The sequence below is a fragment of the Zootoca vivipara genome, chromosome Z1 (assembly GCF_965207765.1).
Source record: "Zootoca vivipara chromosome Z1, rZooViv2.hap1.1, whole genome shotgun sequence".
Lineage (NCBI taxonomy): Eukaryota > Metazoa > Chordata > Lepidosauria > Squamata > Lacertidae > Zootoca > Zootoca vivipara.
This window is the reverse complement of record NC_142583.1, coordinates 22,039,812-22,061,467: the sequence shown is the minus strand read 5'-3', so window position 1 is coordinate 22,061,467 and position 21,656 is coordinate 22,039,812. Positions and strand designations below refer to the sequence as shown.

The following is a 21,656-nucleotide window of genomic DNA, read 5'->3' as shown; positions in this document are numbered from 1 at the left end:
AAGCAGCTAGCCAGGGTTTCAGGGTCTGCCCCCCCCCTCCACTTGGATATGTCAGGGATTGAACCATGGGCCTTCTGAGCACAGGGCAGATGATCTATCACTGAACTCAGGGGTGTAGGAAGATAGGGGCGGTAGGGGCGGGCCGCCCCGAGCAGTGGGCTCCAAGGGGCGCCATCGTGGGTGCCCACCCCACCCCCAAAACATGTGCCCCGTGCCCGGAACATGTGTCACGCCCCTCTGGGAGGCACGCCATGGCCCTGGAACGCGCGCCCGCCCTGGAATGGACGCCTGCCCCGCCCCCCCCCGCCCCGGAGCATGAAGCTCCACCACTGACTAAACCACTGTCCTTTTAAGGTCAAAATATGGAAAGTCATTAGGCTCCTTTCTAAGGGGCACTTGGTGGTAGAATGGTCCTATGTATGTGGTGAGAGAGGACAGTCCACCTGCAGCAGGCCCCAATGTTTTTTCACTTCCCTCCCTTTCTTTCCTTGCTACAGGCCAGTCGATGGCAAACGACTCTGTATTGGGAGGGAAACTCCGGCTGGTATCATGTAGGGAACGCAGGCGTCATAAATGAAGAATCAAATACTATGGCACAATTTTGAAATACAAACAGTTGCTTTGTAGCACAACATTTATGATTCAGATAGCTCCCTACGCCATCACAATCTTAATAGTGTAAACACCGGGGGAGAATCTCAAAAGGCTTCTCATATGTAGCAAGTATAGGAAGGAAAGCTGCATCAAAGCTATATAGATTTCTATATTCATATCAGTACGGTATTTGCTGTTTTCCAAATACTGCCTTGAATTATTATTAGGATATTTTTCCAATTCCAAAATATTTTGCACCACTTTGGCACAGAAATGTTGAGATGGGCATTTTGGATCAAGCTGCTGCCTCAGTTTCTAATGGCAGTAGTTTTATTTCGCAAAGTCTTAATTTTTGTCCTCTTTGAGGAGGCACTCCCTTCATAAGACAGGGTTTTGGTTTTTTTGGTTTTTGTTGTTCAAGTTAAGGAGGTCTGTTTAGCGTTATTTGTCTGCAGTGGAAACTGACTATCAAAGAGTAAAGAAGCAGGCTCAGACTGTAAGGTGGGAGGAGGACATGAGACTTAATGATGTATTTCATCCTGGCTTCAAGGATTGGCAGCACAGCTTGACACGACCGAGGGAGACCCCTCTGCATGCGTAGCAAACAGAAGCCACCGGCCAGAAGTCAGAACAATAAGTTCAACCTTTGATTCTTATGTTGCTACTGTCCAGCACATAGGACCCTGTGTTCATAACTGCTCCGAGTGTGCTGCATCTCTAGGATCTTCTCTGTAGCTTAATGGACTGGAGTTTGTGGTTTGGCTTATTTTCCAGATAGATACAGGTGACCTGTCATGCGAGGGCAATTGCCACATCAACACAGAAGCCTGATCTGACCATACTACCTCCATATAAGCCTGCTCAGCGCTGCTCCTGACATCCAATCAGCAGCAAATAATTTCACAGCAATAAAAACAAAAACTTGGGAACAGCAAAATCAAAGCCTGTTATTTCCAACCTTAATTTGCCAGCAATTAAAATCTCATATCCTGGTTACAAACTTTCGGCCAAATAACAATACTTTTAAACATTTGGGTCTCGTTAGAGAAATGTGCCATTCTTTCATTTCTGGCTAAGAAGAAAACTCGAGATATTTCAGCTTATAAAAAGTAGGTGCTCTCTGCAGAATCAGTGTTGATGAGAACCATACCACTGAACAGGAAGTTCAAAAGACAGAATGGCAGATGAGAGCTGCTCCATCTGTTCTGGAAACGCATAACTGTACTGCAGAGGCCAAAACAACTGACAGAGCTAAGTCATTATTCATGGAAAGACTCTGAACCCTGGCCATTTGTCAAGTAGTCGACTGCAGGCCCAAACGGGCTTGCAGGCATCACACACCGATTAGTGCTCTAATAACTGTCACATGCAAGAGGTGTTGCTGAAACTGACTGCTGAAATTTGGGGGTCGGGGCACGTCCCTCACAGATTGACCTCAATGACCATCACTGACTGACCTTGCCTAGGCGATCCTCAAGTGCTGAGATGCCCCTTTTCAAGGAGAAGAAATGAGAAAGACGCTTGCATGGAAATTTGGCTGTGAGGTGTGATGGGTTTTCTGGAATCCCAGTATTCCTTTTGACCTCAGTAGCTTAAGTCCCAGCATTAAGGCCATGCATCAGCAAAGGGGACCAATAAAGTGGGCTTTGACAAGTCTGCTGCTTTCACAAATTAGAATTGCTTGAATTCTTCAGGAAAACCATTTGAAACAGAGATAAATTTGATGGCTGGCTATAGTGGTCTATACATTCACTCCCAAGCAGGGTTTTTGTGGTAGTCATGAAGTCTCTGGTAATTATTACCTCAGACACTTCAAGTGTCCCTATTTTCCAGGGACGTCCCCGATTAGAAAAACCATCCTGGTTTCTGATTTGATCCCAGAATGTCCCACTTTTCCTTAGGATGTCCCTATTTTCATTGGAGAAATGTTGGAGGGTATGTTAGCTTCCCTGCTTGAATGTCACAAAGGTGGGAGACAGTTAGAAGGGCTTTGACCATTTTGCTCAGACCCTAAAGAGTGTAAAGGCAGGCAGAAGAGCCTTGGCAGAGAGAAAATGCCAAGCAAGTTGGGAAATCAGGGGGCAATGAAGGGCATAACACTCAGAGCTCTAAAATGTGCAAGGAACCTCTATGAGTATGGAGACACCCTACCAAAAGATAACTCTCCAACTTGTGCTTGGTAACTGTGAACAGCAGTGGAGGGTGGTAGTACTGATGTGCTCATCCCATACCCTCAGGTGCTTAATTAAACCTTAACGCAGGCATCCCCAAACTTCGGCCCTCCATATGTTTTGGACTACAATTCCCATCATCCCTGACCACTGGTCCTGTTAGCTAGGGATCATGGGAGTTGTAGGCCAAAACATCTGGAGGGCTTCAGTTTGGGGATGCCTGCCTTAACGTGAATGCCTGCAAAGGACTTCTGGTAAAATTCTTGTAGTAGGCCACTTCCAGCTTATGCTTACTAAGGGCTCCACAGTGGTCGAGGTATCTAATTAGTTGGAGATGGGCTGACGAGTTTGGTAGGCGAGGTTTCTGCCATCACCTTCGCTTCCTAAGAATGCCTCTAGACCCACATGGGAAATGAATACTTTGCCAGAGGCCAGTACTTTGCTACAAAGTGCCCCCAGTTGCCCATAATACATTTTCACTTAAAAGTGGAAAAGGAAGGGGAAATGGAAAACGAAGGGGAGGGAGCTGTAGCAAGTGCCAAGGGAGGAGTTCACATTGCCAACCCAAGATTCAGGTACTGAAGAGCAGCAGGTCTCCAAGGTGAGAGGCAGGAGGCTCTTCAAGGCCTGACTTCAGATGCCAGAGATTGAACCTGAAACTTTTACATGCAAAGCATGGGCCCAACCACCTAGCTACAGCCATTCTCCTCAATGACTACATTGTGCTATAATGGACCACTTATAAATGCCATCTCCAACTCCTTGAAAGATTCCATTATAGGTGTCTCCGAAAAATTTTACACATCACTTGGGAAGACCAGTGAACCAATGATTCTTCAACATCAACTTCGTTGAACTGGTCATGTTGCGCAGATGCCTGATTATCGTCTGCCAAAGCAACTACTCTATTCTGAACTTTAAAATGGTACGCATAATGCTGGTGGCCAACAAAAGGGGTTCAAAGACTCTCTCAAGGCAAATCTTAAAAAATGTAGTATAAACACTGACAACTGGGAAACACTGGCCTGCGAATGCTCCAGTTGGAGAACAGCCTTTACCAAAGGTGTCATGGGCTTTGAAGACACTCGAACTCAGGACGCCAGGGAGAAATATGCTAAGAGGAAGGCACGCTTGGCAAATCCACACCATGATCAACTCCTGCCCGGAAACTAATGTCCCCACTGTGGAAGGACATGTGGATCCAGAATTTGCCTCCACAGTCACTTACAGACTCACTTTTAAAGCCATGTTTATGGAAGACAATCTTACTCGGCTATGAGTGATTGCCGAAGAATAATAATGTTTGTCTCAGTTATACAGCATTATTTGAAAAGCAAGGCAGCAAGCATAACAACAGCAGTCAATAATCCACTTTGAGAAACAGGAAGAATCCTAACACAAATTATGACTATTACAGAAGAAAAATGAAAATTAGTTTTGTAAGGTGACCATTTTTATGACAAATATTCTAACGAAAAGGTTTTCAGTATATAAGAACAGCAGAAATTATAACAGAAGCATCATGACAGAGTTGTTTCTTTAAAAAACAAACAAACAAAGCAGCATAGCTTCATTTTCTACATGTGGGAAAAATCTATTACAGTGGAAAATATATTCTTTAGTTATTGTCATCTTTTCCTTTGTGTCGTGTAAGGAGGCATTTTTATGGTGATTCCAGAGAAAATGGGAAGGAGCCTAGACATTCGGCGTTGCTAATTATCTATTTTTCAGAAAAATGAAGCAGTGGTCACAACGTTTATTTTAGATAGGGACACCCACAATATACTAATAAACTTGCCACTCAAGCAACCATTATGAAAACTGAAGCTGAATTAAACTGTGCTGCAGGATGCTGACCCACAAATACACCCCACCTCCCTAGCTTTCTTGGACAGAGAAAATAAACTACCATTCAATCTTCAGACAAGGGAAGAAATATGTTGTGGGAAAGTCTTATTGAACTATTCAAAATGATGAGATTTCTACTAACAGTTAAATCAGATTTACAGCCCAAACCCATACTTGATTAGCTCAGAAGCAACTCCCAACAAATTCCGTTGGATTTACTTTCTACCTACACAGAATTACAGCCTTAAGATTATTTTTGCTTGCAAATGTCCACCAATAAGTCAAAGCGCTATTGTGGAGGGCAGGGAAGGATTGCTGTAAACTGCATTTCTACTTGGAGCAAATAGTGAGTGCAATCTTTGCACACACTTAGATTTTATTGCCTGCAACTGTAATGGAAGGAAGCTCGCAGAAGAGGGCTTTCACACAACCATTATCCCACTCTAGCAGTTTGTGACCATTAAAAAGCCTCCCTGGAGGGTCGGAGGAATTTCCTGACTAGTGTATGATAGGTGCAGGAGGATTTTACAACATGTTAACATCTAAATAATCACACAGTAAGGCGAAAATTTGAAACTGCTAATTATGAGACATTGGTAGAAGATGTCCTATTAGTGGTGGTGACGTAACCATGATAAGGTGCTCATATTTCATCATCAGACAGTTCAAAAGGATTCCTCTCAAGCCACAATCTCCAGCTCTGGTTTATATCACAGGCTGCCTAGGCAGCGCTCACTTATATGTCAGCCAATACATTTTGTTCAACATTTAAAACGCTGGCACTTTCACGTGTTAAAAGTCGGAATAAGCTTTGGTTTTAAAGAGCAAGTCAGTCAAAAATCTTATATGGTAATAATTAAAAGAGTTGCATTATTTCGCTTACAGTTTTTGTTTGCAGGAATAAAATGGCGCAGGGTAACTTCTAAGGCATTTTTGTGAAGTATGTAAATGTACAATTTGGAGAAGAGTTAACATTTCACAAATAAGAAGCAGAGGAAGGATTCTATTGCTCTATTGACTGTCCTTTCAAGTCCTGGACACAAAACTGCTGCCCCCGTATCTTGCACGCTTGGTGGGCAGTGGGGCTGGCTATACAGTTGTCTCCACTGGGTACACCATGTAACGTACAACTGAGGTAATATGCTTGTATAGCCATGGGTCATATATTACATTGACCTCATGGATTTTGGGGGGGGGGAGTCTCACTGAGTCCTCCTCCCCCCCTGCCCCGCAAATCTCCAGGTAGCAATTGTATAAAAATGATACAATCCAAAGGTACTTGGAGAGTCAAGGTCTTCAGCTGTTTTAGTAAGTATTCTGCAGTTTAATTCCAACTGTTCCCCATTAACCTATTAGGGTACCTTCAGGGCTCCCCCCCCCCCAGTGACAACTTGCTGGAACTTCAGTTCCGGCACCTCTCAGGTGAGTTCCGGCACCTCTCAGGTGTGTGCCATTGCCATTCTAAGAGAAAGATGCAGGCATTCATGGTGAGTTCTAGTACCTATTTTTCTAGAAAAATTGCACTGAGGACCTTGAACCTCCCTTAATTTACTCCATGTATTGTGTTGCTCCAAGGTCCCCAAACCAATGAAATTTATGGTGGAATTTTCCTGTTCCAAAGCTCACCGCGGTTTCACCACCACCACCACCATTTAAGTAAGGGCATACTCTAATAGAATATTTTCAATTAGGAGCCATCTGTTGACCTGGAAATCTGCCCTTCTTAGGTGCATAGGTTACATTTCTTCAAATCAGTCATTACGGCAGCCTGGAAGTTCAGTTTCTGAAGCTCATCATTTTGGAAGCACTTACCAGAAATGAGACACTGTACAGTATAGGGATTTCCCATTTTTGTTCCAGGATTATAATAATAATAAAAACCCCTGCATGCCCAGCAATACTTTTTTGACATTCACTCTTTGAAGAGCAGCTTCCATTGGCAACCCATGTTTGAATCTTAATGGGAGCTTTAAAGAGGTTTATGATATAGCATCTGTTCAAAGAAAATAAATCAAACTGGGTATGTATAAATTCTGGACTGTGGCCCAGGTATATCTTTTTTAACACAAGGGCCAAATCTTTATTAGAGTAGACAGCGGTGGATTATAACAGGAGAAGTGCATCTGGATTGGCTTTAACAGGCTCTAACACTGTCATGCTAAAAAGGCCTGCAACTAACCTGCATTCCAGTCAATTTCTCAAAATGTAAAACACTGAGATATGTTACACTCCCCATAATTTAAAATATGGGAAATAAAATGTACTTCATATAATGAATCAAGATGAAAAAGCATCTTGCCTGAAATATTTTATAAACAGAAATGTTAATATACACTTAAAAAACTGCTCACATTAAAGAAAAAAATTGCTTACTGATGAAAAGAACTGCTCACTGATGACAAACACGATTTGCAATAAAAGGATATGCTTTTGAAAAGTTAGATCCATTTCTTACTACAAAACTAAGCAAATTTATACAAATCATTCTGGAAATCTATAGACCATAACAATATTTGTAAAAATATACTGACAATGGTCATTATCTTAAAATGGAATTTTAAAAGACATATGTCTTAATTTATCATAAGGTTGTATTGTCGTAAACAAAACTTTTATGGAATGTACAAGACTCAAAAACAAGAATTTCCAGTCATTAAGCCTGGCAAGGGCTCAATGTTTCCAACCTCCTAACTATGGCAAATGTTTCAAGTGCAAACGTAGCCATGTCTAGAAGATGGGGAACATTACATCTTCATTGAGCCATGGTACTTGGTTAGTATTGCCTCTGTTGAAACAATTCATATGAGCAGGCTATAAAAGGATCTTTGCTCTTTTTAACTGCCCCATATTCATGCAAATTAGATTTCTGTTGGAGGTGCAAACATTTCAAATAGTATAACAATTTGCAGATATGTAGTACCTCCACATTTTGAAATGCTTTGCTAACTTCCAAAACAACATGAGAAAGAATATTTGGTTTGGTTTTGGTTGTTTTTTTTAAAAAAAGAGTTTTCCCCAATACGTAATTGCTGGTGAACTTTGCAATATTATGCAGAAATTAAGAGAATAATTGGATCCAGACCTCTAATACGCCCAAGCCAAAAAGAGAGAATCATCTTCTTTGATAAACCAGGCCGATAAGCAAGCTGGACATTTGCAGTATATGCATTTGCTTTACTTTGATCAGTAGTCATTCCTTACAAGGCAGGCAAACAAGAGCAAAACAAAAAAGAAAACCCCAGATCCTTCAGCTTAACTTTCTACTTTGATACACTGAAGATTTAAACCTTCTTGAAGTGATGCAAGAGCCATCCAAAACCAATCTAAGAGGTAAATACAGTGGTACCTTGGTTTAAGAACAGCTTAGTTTATGAACAACTTGGTAAGAACGCGGCAAACCTGGAAGTACCGTAGGTGTTTTGGTTTGTGAACTTTGCCTTGGAAGCAGACCATGTTTCACTTCCTGTTGAGTGTGCTCCATTTGTAAACTGAGTCCCCTGCTGCTATGGGAAAGCACGCCTTGGTTTAAGAACACTCTGGTTTAAGAACGGACTTCTGGAACGGATTAAGTTCGTAAACCAAGGTACCACTGTAGAAACCTCACTCAGTGTTTTCATCTGGTCTGTACTGAAACTTCTGAATTATGGTTCTCTATCCTGAAGGTACAATACCACCTTCGTCACAATACAAGCTTAACAAACTATTTGCTGCATTAGTATAAAGGTAAAGGTGAAGGGACCCCTGACCATTAGGTCCAGTCGTGACCGACTCTGGGGTTGCGCGCTCATCTCGCATTATTGGCCAAGGGAGCCGGCGTATAGCTTCCAGGTCATGTGGCCAGCATGACAAAGCCGCTTCTGGCAAACCAGAGCAGCACATGGAAACGCCGTTTACCTTCCCGCTGTAGCGGTTCCTATTTATCTACTTGCATTTTGACGTGCTTTCGAACTGCTAGGTGGGCAGGAGCTGGGACCAAGCAATGGGAGCTCACCCCGTCACAGGGATTCGAACCGCCGACCTTCTGATCGGCAAGCCCTAGGCTCAGTGGTTTAACCACAGCGCCACTAGTATATTAAACCTCAATTAAAAGAGATAATTTTACACACATACATAGAAAAAGTATCACTGATTCCTATTTTAAACAAATATTCATCCAGCAGATTCCTAGATACAACCAGTGGTAATTAAAAACAGCAATACTGTTTTTTCATAGATCATAGAATTGCAGAGTTGGAAGGAACCAAAAGGATCATTTAATCCAACCCTCTGAAATGCAGGAATCTCTTGCCCAATGTGGGACTTGAATCCATGACGTTGAGATTGAAAAGGAATGCCAGATTACTCAAGTACAACTTTTTGCAGAGGGAAAGATAATAAACCAACATTACAATCCAGATAATATGTGGTGTCACACAGCAACACTCGTACAAATCTCAGATTGCAGGAGCTCACTAGAACAGTAGGAAATGCATGGAGGTTCAGTAGAGTCTAGCAGTAACTGTTAACAGCAGGCTAAACACAACTGCAATCTGTGCCCTTCACTGTATTACTCAGAAGCAACTAATTTAATGGCAAATAGCCTCCCTGGAGATGATTCTAGCAGCTACTTATGAAGTAAGGACTTGCTTATACAATCATTTATGGTCAAATAACTTCTTAATATACTCTAACCTCAAATTAACCAAGAGACCATGGATATTCATGCTTTCTTTGGACATAATTTACCTTGGAATAACTGACTCAATAAACTTAACAACTGGAATGACATCAGCAGTTACGACGAATTGATAGTCTCAACACAACACGCAACAGGCTATTAAGTCAAAAGAATGGTCTAACTTACACTTGAGAACTTCAGAAGTGCTAAGACAGAACAGGTTCAGACTGTTCTTTCTCAATTATTTAATACACAAAGATATATCATTTCAAAAGGTCCCAAGACAATTATTAAAAAGAATACAGCAGATGCAGGTATGCATGTATGAAAAAAGCAGGATATTTCAGCTTCATTTGACAATAAACCAAATCCTCCATAAAACATGCTTGGTGTTAAAACTATGGGAGTTACAAGAATGAGGAGCCAGATCAATGAAACATGCTTTCATTTCAGGACTGTGAACCTTAAAAAACCATTATGGAATAATCATGGAAAATTTGCAGTACTAAAGGTTCCAGCAAGCACACAGGATTCTAGGATACAGATACAGAATATTGTGAATCATGTTAGAAAAAGAATCTCATAGGGCACCTCCAGACATCGTTTTTATTTTGCATTCATGATGGTTTGTGCTCATGATAGTATCAGGGAAGTTATATGTGATTCTACTTTCAATACTATTTATGCCTGCAAAAGTTTAGAGGGAGAATTACCGCTTTATGACATTTTGCAGAATACACCTGCAAAAAATAAAAACGTTAAACATATCAGACTGAAAGGGCCCATATATTCTCGAGATTTTCCTGCTTCAGGAAAATCTGTAGCTTAATTCATTGGATAACTGGGACATTGACACATGAGTAAATTCAATACTGGGCAAGAATATGTTATTGTCAGTTTTAATGAGAGTAGGCCTGACCCAAGCCTATCCCAGGCCTGACCTCCTCCTCTAATGAGGACCCCAATGACAGAAAGTCCAAAGGTCTTATGGGGCCTCCTGACTCTAGTGCTGCCCCAGACATTTCCATCATGTCCAGATAAGCACTGGTAGGCCCATCTGCAACAGTGGATCCAGAGTGGGCAGAGTTCCTAATTTGTGCCAGCTCTTTCGACTGAGGCATTGGAGGGGGTTGTTTAACTATCACCTAGCGCCAGGGAACACTGGTGTCAGAAGGTGCAGGCAATGGCAGCTACCCATCAGTGGAGTGCACACTTGAAGGGCTGCAAGAACCAGGCTCCTTGTGAGTAAGGAGAGTCCTTGAGAACAGGGAACCTTGCAGGCTGAGTTAACCAGTTGGAGCAGGGTCTGGGGACTCAGCTAGACTGGTAAAGAAAGAGAGATTTTTATGTGTTGTATATGCGATAAAACATTGTGCCACCGGCTGGCGATGTGGAATCCTGTTTTTTTTCTTCCTGTTTTCCCTGTTTAAATTTACAACACTTTAAACTGAAACGTTTCTTTGATGTGTCTAGATCCAGCCTCTGTGACCAGGCTACATAAACCCTCCATTGTAGAATGCTAGTAGCTGGATCAACACAGGTCCTTAGGTCCATGCAACCCAACTTTTGATGGTGGTTTCCACCTGTGACTGACCTCTAGAGCCCTGCTAATACTTGCTATTGCATTCTGCCAACCTTTGGATTGCTCTGCTGTGTTGACTTCGGGCTCATCTCACAAAGCTGCTATTGGACTATACCTGTTAATGGACTGACTCATTGTTCTTGACCTCAGCTTCTCCTTAAGATCTGACTGCTACCAGACCAAGGCAGGACAGAGAGAAACTCAGCTTTTATATTTACTTAGCTGCCATGGTCACTGTTGCTATAGGGCAGTGGTCCTCAACCTTGGGCCTCCAGATGTTTTTGGCCTACAACTCCCATGATCCCTAGCTAGCAGGACCAGTGGTCAGGGATGATGGGAACTGTAGTCTCAAAACATCTGGAGGCCCAAGGTTGAGGACCACTGCTATAGGGCACCTCTCTCAGCCTCTCCCCCTCTCCTCACTCCCTCTGTATGTTTCTTGCGCTGACCTCTCATTCTCTCTCTCTCTCTCTCTCTCTCTCTCTCACACACACACACACACACACACACACTATAAATCTTGAGGGCTACAGGTTAGTAAGCCCAAATATAGAAACTTGAAGCAAAGTTTCACAAACTGGAACAATCCTTCTGGATTTAAAATGTCCAGGTTTTATAATGGTAGAATGCAATTGACTCAATTAGGTCAAACTAGGGCAGGCACCCCCTACCTATGTAACTGAAGGGACAATATTAAGGTTGGTGGCAAAGAGACTCAAATAGTTTCCTGAAACCATAAATGAGCAAATGATCCTCTGATATGACTGGTCATTAATTCTTCTATCTAGAAGTACCCTAAAGCAAGTAGATTAACATTAAGAATGGAAGGATAGGACTTTAATCCTTTACCCAATCAGATCAGGGTCACAAGCGTCCTATTTAATGAATCCCTATTCATGTGAATAGCAGGGGATCATATTCTGGCTTATTTCCTTGGTTTGTTAACCAACGTTAAACCGGAGTTCCCCAGTCCAGATGTTAATGGGGAACTCTGCTTTAATTCAAGTCATGATCTTCGCATCAAATCCAGCATGCAAAGGGAGGGGGAAGCACTCTGCCATGATACTTGTTCCCAACTTCCACAACCATGGATTATGAATGGTTTATGAACCATTAATTTCATACATGTTATTTCACTGTTGAAAAACCAAGTCCCAATGAGCTTCAGCAATAAAAAGTGTTGCTAAATCATAAGACAGTTTGGCTCCACATATTACATAGCAACAATGGAACACTTGTGGTTTCTTATGTTTTAAGTCCCTGCACATCTGCTTTCAACAGAAAACCTACATTTCAGCCCCTAATTTCTACATAAAAACCTGTATGATATGCAAGCTGGGAGGTGGGAGTGGGTGCTGGAATCTGGATTCCATAAAACCTGAAAGGATCTAAATTATACCCAGGACAACTACTGAAGGCATCATACTACTTCCAGGAAAAAACAGAACCATAGTTGTCCAGTTGCAATTGGAAGGGGAGGGGGGGGAATGGTTTTGCTGCTATTAGTATGATGTCATGGTGTCTAGGAGTTGTGGTTTCCTAGCCAGGAAAAAACTTGGAGAAATCAGGAATGGAATTGTTCCAGGGGATGATTATTTAGGCACTCAATGTGAATATTTAAATTTTCCAGCTCTTCAAACCTATTGTTATAAACAAGAAGAAAACCAACAGGGTGCATTATGGCAAGTTTTCTAATCACACACGTTTCGTTTTGTGTAACAGAGGCCAAAGAAATTTATCAGCTTAAACTTATCCATGCTTACTCAGAAGTAAGCCCTACTGTGATCAGTGCAGCTTACGGTTAGGCAAGTGGGCATACGATTGGGATCCAAGGTTACAATCCTAAACATAGTTGTGAGTGTAAACCCTTTTGAACTTACCTCTGTGTAAACATGCATAGGATTTTGATGCAAAATTATATTTCTTAGAAAGATTTTTTTTAAAAAAAGATAGGCTGGTTACTCCTATGCAAATATGATGTCGTGTGCATATTCAGCTCAAAATTAAGCTCCACTGAGATCAATAGGATAGCTTGTTGTTGTTTTACTTCTAGATAAGTATGCCTAGGAATGCACTCAAAGAAACCCAGTTCTGTTCTGATTTACTTGTATTTACTTGCATTAGCTGTACTAATATTTCAAAGTCTCAATGCCCCCCAGCAACATGTCGTTTCCCCTACCAGCTTTCACCTCATTTATTTAGATTTTAGAAGTAGAATTGCTTTTTCTATAGGAAAAAGAAACTACATATGTCAACCCTCCTCTCACTATAATGTGATCCAAATTAGTTTTGAGCACAATGTTTTCCTTAACAATAAAATATGATCTAGACCTATCAGATCCACATCTTTTTGTATGGATGGCTTAGCTTTTAAGTCAACGTGTATTGACCTTCACAGCACATTATAAAGGATCTCTGATCTAAGGGTTTTCTTAAAGGCTTTATAATGAGTACATTATGGTTGAAAAGTTGAAAAAAATGTGCATATATTTTGGGGGCATGCCATCTCCTCCTGGATGCAGGTTGTCCTCAAAAGAGAACTAGAGGCATAACTTTGTTCCAGGATAGCAGCCATAGGAAGTGATAGATAATTGGAGCTGGAGGAAAACAGGACTTTTAAATAGGTCAAATAGGCTGCCTTATCAGTGGAGTTTGTCCATGCCCAATTGTTCTTAGTACTCAATATTTTTGTCCACCCCCTTTTTAAGAGAGTTGAAATGAATCCCATCCCTTTAGCGCTGCTATTTTTGTATGATATCATATTGGAAAGGGGAGCCATTAGGTTCTAGACCAGGCACCCCCCCAAACTTCGGCCCTCCAGATGTTTTGGACTACAATTCCCATCATCCCTGACCACTGGTCCTGTTAGCTAGGGAGTTGTAGGCCAAAACATCTGGAGGGCCGCAGTTTTGGGGTGCCTGTTCTAGACTGATCCAGCTAGTCTGGGATTTCATATTTCACTTGTGCTTTTCACCCTCTCATTAGGAGACAGTAGCCAGCTGTAATCCATTAAGTCTAGACTCTAGGACCCGTGGCATTGTCTCACCTCAGCTATGGGCCTAGGTTCTAGAGTTACCCCAGAGTGACAGCTGATGGGGAGAAAGTGAGCTCAAATTCGCATTTTGGCATTGTTTTAAAATTGTGTTCAGCTGTGGACAGGTGTTTCAAAATAAATGTAAATTACACATTTCAAGCTCTACTTTTAAGATCCTATTTTCTTTTATAGCTGCCAAAAGAAATCTTTTAACCGAAGAAGACTGTTTGCCATTACAGTTTACTACAGTGCTTGGCCTAAACCTTTGCTCTTGATTTCTGCTGGAAACAGTGATGAAGAATATAAAGCTGTTACGAATTAGTCACTAGAAAGCCCTGAATGGTTACATTCAACTATCCATTGCGTTTGAATAGCTTGCTATAAACAAACAACTACGAGCAAATGAAACTATGTGGTATGTAATATTTTTGAGTGATGCCAATGAGAAGAGGTATTTATCATCCTAAAACTTTTATTATTTTAGAACATACTGAGCAATTCAGATTAAAGACAACTTACTTTGATAATCATATCTTTTATATATGTATACAAGTATGTGTGTGTGACATAATTTAACTATGTATGTATGTGCACAGCAATGAGTTCTTGATATTACAAAGCCCCAATCCACAACTGGTTCTGCATGCAAGGAGCATAGCTGCCAAGTCTTCCATATTCCCCGGGAAACCCGTTTTTCCAGTCGTTTCCTGCTGGCAGCCCGGATTTTTAAAAACCCTGTAAATCCCCCGGATTCTTACCGGCCCAGGGAGGCTCCTTCTGCACATGTCTGGAGTCTCTGGACATGCGCAGAAGCGATTTCTGGTGCTGCGGCCATTTTGGAAATGGGCAGAGCATGTGTAGAAGCGAATTCCGGTGCTGCTCTGCCCAGTTCCAACATGGCCACAGCACGATTTCCGGTTCTGCGCAGCTGCCGATCCCGGATTTTTCAATCTGGAAGTTGGCACCTATGGCAAGGAGTCCCTGGCAGATCATTCCCCAAAATGCCAATCATCTGTTTGGAGAGAGCAGAGAGGGATTGAAATCTGGATAACCATAACTTTGGCTAATTCCGTGAAGAGAGCTACATGAGCACAGCCTCAGCTGCTACACAGGCCTTTGCAATATCAGAAACTGCATGCACAATTTCTCAACTGGCTGAAAATATGTGTGAGGAAGCGTGCTTCCAAAGACATACCGGTAAATGCCTCTCGGTGGATTAGGGTGAAAATGTAAGCGGCTTTCTCCCCCCCCCCTTTTTAATTTTTAAAATTTATTTTGACAAAGCAATAATAATAAATAAATAAGAATAAAAATGTGCACCCCACCACCGAGACCATTCCGTTGTAACTGTCTAACCTCCCAAAATTTCAACACCTCTTGCGATGGTTTGACCCCTTTCCATTTTAACAACACAAATTCTACAAACAGCCTCCATTTCTCCTCAAATTCATTTCTCCTGCATATTCCCCGTCTTACCTTAATGGCACATGTTCATTTACGGTATCATTAATAGCAACATCCCTAAGCGCCTTTCTAGGATTCTTATTTTTTAAAGATTCTTCAAACGCCATCCATTTCCAGATATTCAATCTTTCTCAAAACAAAAAAATGCAGATATGTTATTACTTCTAATGTGTTTGTACAGTGTCAATGAATATGTGAAGCAATATCCAACCCTACTGTCTCTTTCACTGCTACTGGTAGAGACTTCTAGTTCTATGTAAACACTCATTTGTCATATGCGATAGTATGCACAAAATATAGATTTTGCTTTATCCTATACAGATGTAAAGGAAGAACCACATATTTACTAAGAACCCATCTGGTTCATTTGCAAGAGAACTCTACGAAATTGTCCTTTCCCCTTCCCACCCCCTCACTCTCACTCACATTCTAGCAATTGCCATGGATGTTTGAGAGAGATACAGCTATTTATTAACGTTAGCCAATGCGGTTGGCTATCTATGGACATCTGCTATGTAGAAATGAATGGCAAGGGGGAAAGCGATGGCTCATATTTTCTCTGGAGTCTCCAATGCAGCCACAATAGAAGAAACAATATTTTGTTGAATGTGCCAGAAATCTTATGCAGCGTGGCTGCGCTTTTGTTTGCACGCACACCAGATTTTTCCCCATCTGCATTATGTTCTGCAACAGTTGTTTATTTTGTACCTCCACATAAGCAGCTGTATTGGATGCTGTACTAGTCCATGCCTGGCAGGATTTGCAAATTGTTACAAATGAGTTATCCACACGATGGAAAAACTGAACAGTAACCTAGTTGTGTTATTTGCCACATGTTCTCTAAATCTCCAGTCCTAATACAAGTACACACGCAAATCATGTTTGGATGCAAAAGTGTTAATTTGGGCCTTTCTTAATTTTTTTTTCTTGGGTGATGTGAAAAAATCTCTCAAAGCTTTCTTGTAATAACATTATCCAATAAGGGTTAAAGAAAATATTTTCAGTACACAAACTAAAGTTAGTTTTTGAAAAAATAACATGCTGAACATATCTGACTTTAGCTACCAAAGGGCTTGAGGAAGAATGTGCTAGCATTGCTAAGGACCCATAAGTACAATGGCTTCTGAATTTCCTCGAAGGTTTTACAAAGTTAACATACAAAGTTAAAACATCTGAAAGGGTTTTTAAACACAGCCAACACTTTAAAAAAACAACGGCTAAACGGATAGCCCCGAATCAATACAGTCAATTTTAGTCTTACGACGCTTGAAAGCTAAAAAAAAGAAATTTGGCCACCAATGAGGCTGTATTTCTAGTAGCATTGTTCAGCAAGTATAAAACCTGATTTTCTCTGGGTAGAAAGCTAAATTGGGGTAGAAGTGGAGCTATAAGATTTTGCCTAAGCTCTGTGTAAAAAGGGCAAGTTAGGAGAATATGTTTGATGGACTCGACCACGCCCATGGCACAATGACAAGTTGTACAATGGTACACCCCCATACCTTCCCCACGGTACCACAGAATCAAGGGCATTTAATCTAGCCGCTGTAAGAAGTCTACGGTATTCCACATAGTGGATTTCTGCAAGGTAGGGGGCTGGTATGGTCTGGTAGATCTGGTACCCTAGGAACATCCCTGGTTTTAGCTGGGCTATATCTTCTTGCCTAGCAATATCACTCAGTCTCTGGGAGATCACAGCTCCTGGCTTGAATGTACGTCATAGACTCGAAGTAAAGGTGTGACAATCCGCAGGATTGAACCTCGTTAGTGACTCCCCTTTCCCACAATGATTGAAGATCATCCCTCAAAATCAAGGGGGCGATACCCACTGGTTTAAAGGAAAGCTTGAGCCATAGCCAAAGCTTTGTCTTCAGGATTAAGGTATTCAGTTGTGCTGCTGCAGATTCACCATGGCGTTTCTTCTCTCTGTGTTCCCCCCAGGGGTCAATTCCTCCTCTGGTCACTGCTATGGATACACAACTTGACTGCCTGCCTGCAGGCAGACACTGCAGTCGTCTGCAAGGGATTCCCACATGAGCCTTTGGATACCGTCTAATAGGTGTGGATCTGTTCGAAGTCAGGGCACCTCCAAAAGCACTCCATGCATGCTCATGAGATTCAGACTGTAGGTCAGTTTCTGCAATAACTATCACAACACTTGAAACCGTTGCACAGATGTTTGCTCTAGGGCCCAACCTTATAATTCCTACCAATCCCAGTTGATCACAGGAGCAACGTCAAGCATGATCTCTGTAGAGTTAATAGATTAAAACACACACCAACAATTACTCTGTTATTAATTAAACCAAGTGAAGTGTGCGCTAATGGCATCTATAGGCGACTGCCTCACACAAGTCATCCCAAGAACAGCAAAACACACGGACAAGGGCCTAATGGGATGTTTTCCTTTTAGTTAGCCAATATTCACATTCAATAAAACATTCAACCTTCATTTTTAAAATGTTACTATTTGCAGTGCCAGAGAAGATAGATCAAGTGCACAAAGCAGTGGTTTACTGAAGATGCGTTTTGAATTTCCAAAGCCAGCATTAAGTACATTGATCAATAGGGAGGGGAGCTGCTTTAATAGAGAGAAATGCAGCCAAATTTAAGAACATAAAAAAACAGTTGTTGGTTCCGGAAGTCTGTACTTAACCTGAAGCGAACTTTCCCATTGAAAGTAATGGAAAGTGGATTAATCTGTTCCAGACGGGTCTGCAGAGTACTCAACCTGAAGCGTACTTAACCCGAAGTATGAGTGTAAATGGTTCTGGAAGTCCGTACTTAACCTGAAGCGTACTTAACCTGAAGCGAATTTTCCTATTGAAAGTAATGGAAAGTGGATTAATCCATTCCAGATGGGTCCGTGGAGTACTTAAACTGAAAGTACTCAAACCGAAGCGTACTTAAACAGAGGTATGACTGTAGTAACTTTCACTGTTTGCTTGGGTGCATCTCCAACATGGCGTAACCCACACAAAATCCTTGGGGTTGAACCTAATGGCTGTGACCGGACTTTGGCTTGAAAATGTGATTCTTCTTTTACCTCCGCCTTCCTGCTGCAGCTCTGTGACCTCCAGAAAAGCCACTCCTTTTATCCAAGGATGACCCCCTCCACAAGAGAGCCATGAGAAGCTGGTGGACATTTTGAAAAGTTGTGGATAGATGACCCTCCAGAACAGTGTGGGACATGGCCTGGGGGGGATGGGACGACAGGGGAGAATGTGGGGTTGAACAGGAAAGGGGGTTTGGGAAAAATGCAGGGAACCCCATGCATGACTACAAAATGTCCTCTGCTTACACAAGAACAGCTGGATGCAAATCACTGAGTTCACCCACATACACCAAAATACAAATGCTTCCTTTAAGCCACAGAATCCATACTAATAGGAAAAAAGCAGGAAGTTACAGGATGTATCCCAAACGAGTATATTAACTCCCCATCTAATGAAACTGAATCACAGATGTTGACCTAAGTGGACAGACGGGGAGGCCTTGGTAACATGGAATTAAAATCTTCTATCCAACACAGAGGTTCACACATTGCAGCGGAGAAGGAAGATCCTTTTTGTAGTTTTTTGATACACTTTTGTAGTTTATTGCCTACCTGATTGGGCAACCTTGTTTGAGGAGATAAGGGTAGTCACATCATTGTGAGCAACATCATTGGGAGTGGTTAAAAAATATAATTTTTCTGTGTTTTTAAAAAGCCTAGTTATCTCTACTGCTTCCTTCACAACATGTAAACACATGAACACTTTCTGAACAAAATAGTATACTTAGTGCACCAAAATTCAGATTTTGGACACTGATAGGGTGAAAGTTGCTTCAGTGCCATTACTTTTAAAACCATTTCCTCCTAAAAAGCATTATCCCAACCAATTGGGGACCACCTGACGAATGCTGAAGATATCACAAGGCCATGTAGCCAATTAGATTTGGCTGGTAGGCAACGTCATGGAGCCAATTCAGGAGTTCTGGCAATACCTTCTAAACTGGCGCACTGGCCTTTTTGCAGCACTTCTGAAAAGTTGACAGAAACCCAGGAACATTTGACTACAAAGCATGAGTTACAGCTAGGCAATCTCAACTCTACACTCTTCACTACTTTCGCCCAGCACAAAAAATCATTTACTATATGCCATACATCTCTAAAGCCCTGGACATACAAAATTGTTTAGGCTGCAATTCTACATGCAATTACCTAGCAGTAAGTCCCATGGAACTCAATGAGGCTTACTTCTCAACAGATATATATATAGAACTGCACTTAATTTGCTAGGATAGGATTTCATTCTGTTCAGTAAAATGTGTGTGCAATACATTTTATAAATAAATAGTTAAAGCAAGCAGCAGGTATTAGCAGCACCCTGAATAATTAATAATTAATCTGTTTTTAATTGATGGAAGTTTATTGCTTAAACAGTGTCTGAACAGGCCTGCTCCTTGAACGAGGAACGGAATCTACACTTACCTGTTATTTTCTGCAATAGGAAAGGCAGTTCAGGCTCGCCACAGAGAGATTGGACGAGAGCCTCTTTCACTTCTCTTTCAGCTTCATCTAACTCTTTTCCGGTTTTAAGTTCCCCAACTATGGAGTAAATATACACCAGCAATACAAGGAAGTCTTCGGGGGTATAATCATCATCTGTCCTGTTCTCATGAGACTTGATGATAGGCAACAATTGGTTCAGTACAGTAGGTAATGCTGACTCCCCAATATTCTGCAAATAGAAAGGGGGTGGGGGGAAACAACCACATTATAAGAATTTGAAGGATGGCTGCATTGTGGTTCACATATTGTTTCATAGAGTACAACTTAAGTAGGTGTTCGTCTTTAAATGAGAAGTGAATCAAATTTCTCCCTGATGTTTCCAATGAGTTATTGCCCTTCCCCTCAAAGTGACTTTACAGTTGACTGGATCTGTTTCAGTGTGGGATTTTATGCAAGTGACAGACTTTATTGGGGCACAGGAACATACCCTCCAAAGTTTCTCTGATGAAAATAGGGATACCCTATGAAGAAGAAGGAGGAGGAGGAGGAGGAGGAGGAGGAGGAGGAGGAGGAGGAGGAGGAGGAGGAGGAGGAGGAGGAGACTCTGCCTTTTTGATTGGGTTGCCCCAGCCACTCTAGGCGGCTTCCAACACATATAAAAACATAATAAAACATAAAACATTTTTTTAAAAACCCTTCCCTTTACAGGGCTGCCTTCAGATGTCTTCTAAAGGCTGTATAGTTACTCATCTCCTTGGCTCGGGCGTTGCATAACTCCATATCCTCCAAAATTTCTCTGATGAAAATAGGGATGTCCTAAGGAAAAGCAGGACATTCTGGGATAAAATAAGAAACCAGGGCAGTTTATGTAAATCCAGGACTGTGCTTGGAAAATAGGGACACTTGGTGGGTCTGCAGGAAATTGCTTCAGTACATAGTGGTCACTGATACTGGACCCAAAGTTTTTTGTTTTTTTTTAAAGATAAGCCACTGTTAGGTTTATTTTATTTTATTGAATACTTGAGCCTTTTAAAAACTAGTGTGCAACTGCCATAAGCATAAAAGGTAGAACAGATTACAAATTAAATAATGATAATGTATATTGGCATACAATTTCTGCTTTGTTTAGAAAAAAAACTGGAAGAGGCAGGCGTTGGGCTGGCATTGGAAAATAATTTTATGAAGAGTGTAGAACACATTTTAACCATAGATCAGAGTTTTCATGTGCCTTACAGCACAATCCTTTGCATGTCTACTCAAAAGTTAGTCTCACTGAGTTCAACAAGAGGTAAGGGTGTACACAGGATTGCAGTATTAATCTCATAGGTCAAAAACCACCAGAATTTTTTATTTGGCAGCATTGACTTTTTATGCATGAGAATAAACACATGAAGACCCTGAGGAAAGAATGTTCAAAAGCAGTGGGGGACTCTTCATAAAACAAATTACTACTTTCCAGCACCAGTCTGCCGCCTGACTCTCTCTTGTTTTGTATTGTTGTTCCTACTGATATAAGAATTATATAATTATATACCTGAAATGTCTAAAGATGGTGTTTTTATATTACAACTGGACAGCGATACATATGAAAACAGGCAACAAGCCAGCTCCTTGAGACTACATTCAAACACCACAGAGCTAGGAAAATTGCCTCCAACAAAATCCTATAGCAGCTTGTCATTAACCAGCACCTCTAAATGATTTAGGAGCTGTCTCTGATGTTACAAATCAATCAATTACACTGATTGAACAGCCCTGAAAAAACCAACAAGTTTTAAAAATGTAACTACCCGTGACCCAAATTTCCTGCTGGT

At 41.4% G+C, this 21,656-nt stretch overlaps 1 protein-coding gene across 2 annotated transcripts in view; it reads right to left on the bottom strand.

Annotated features, from left to right (window-relative positions):
- The window catches only part of SCFD2 (sec1 family domain containing 2), a 152,495-nt gene that overhangs the window by 82,090 nt on the left and 48,749 nt on the right, over positions 1-21,656 (bottom strand). For both annotated transcript variants that reach the window (XM_035114140.3, XM_088659387.1), the window contains exon 5: positions 19,822-20,071. In XM_035114140.3, coding sequence (XP_034970031.3) covers positions 19,822-20,071 — 250 coding nt within the window. The remainder of the gene's footprint in view (positions 1-19,821; positions 20,072-21,656) is intronic.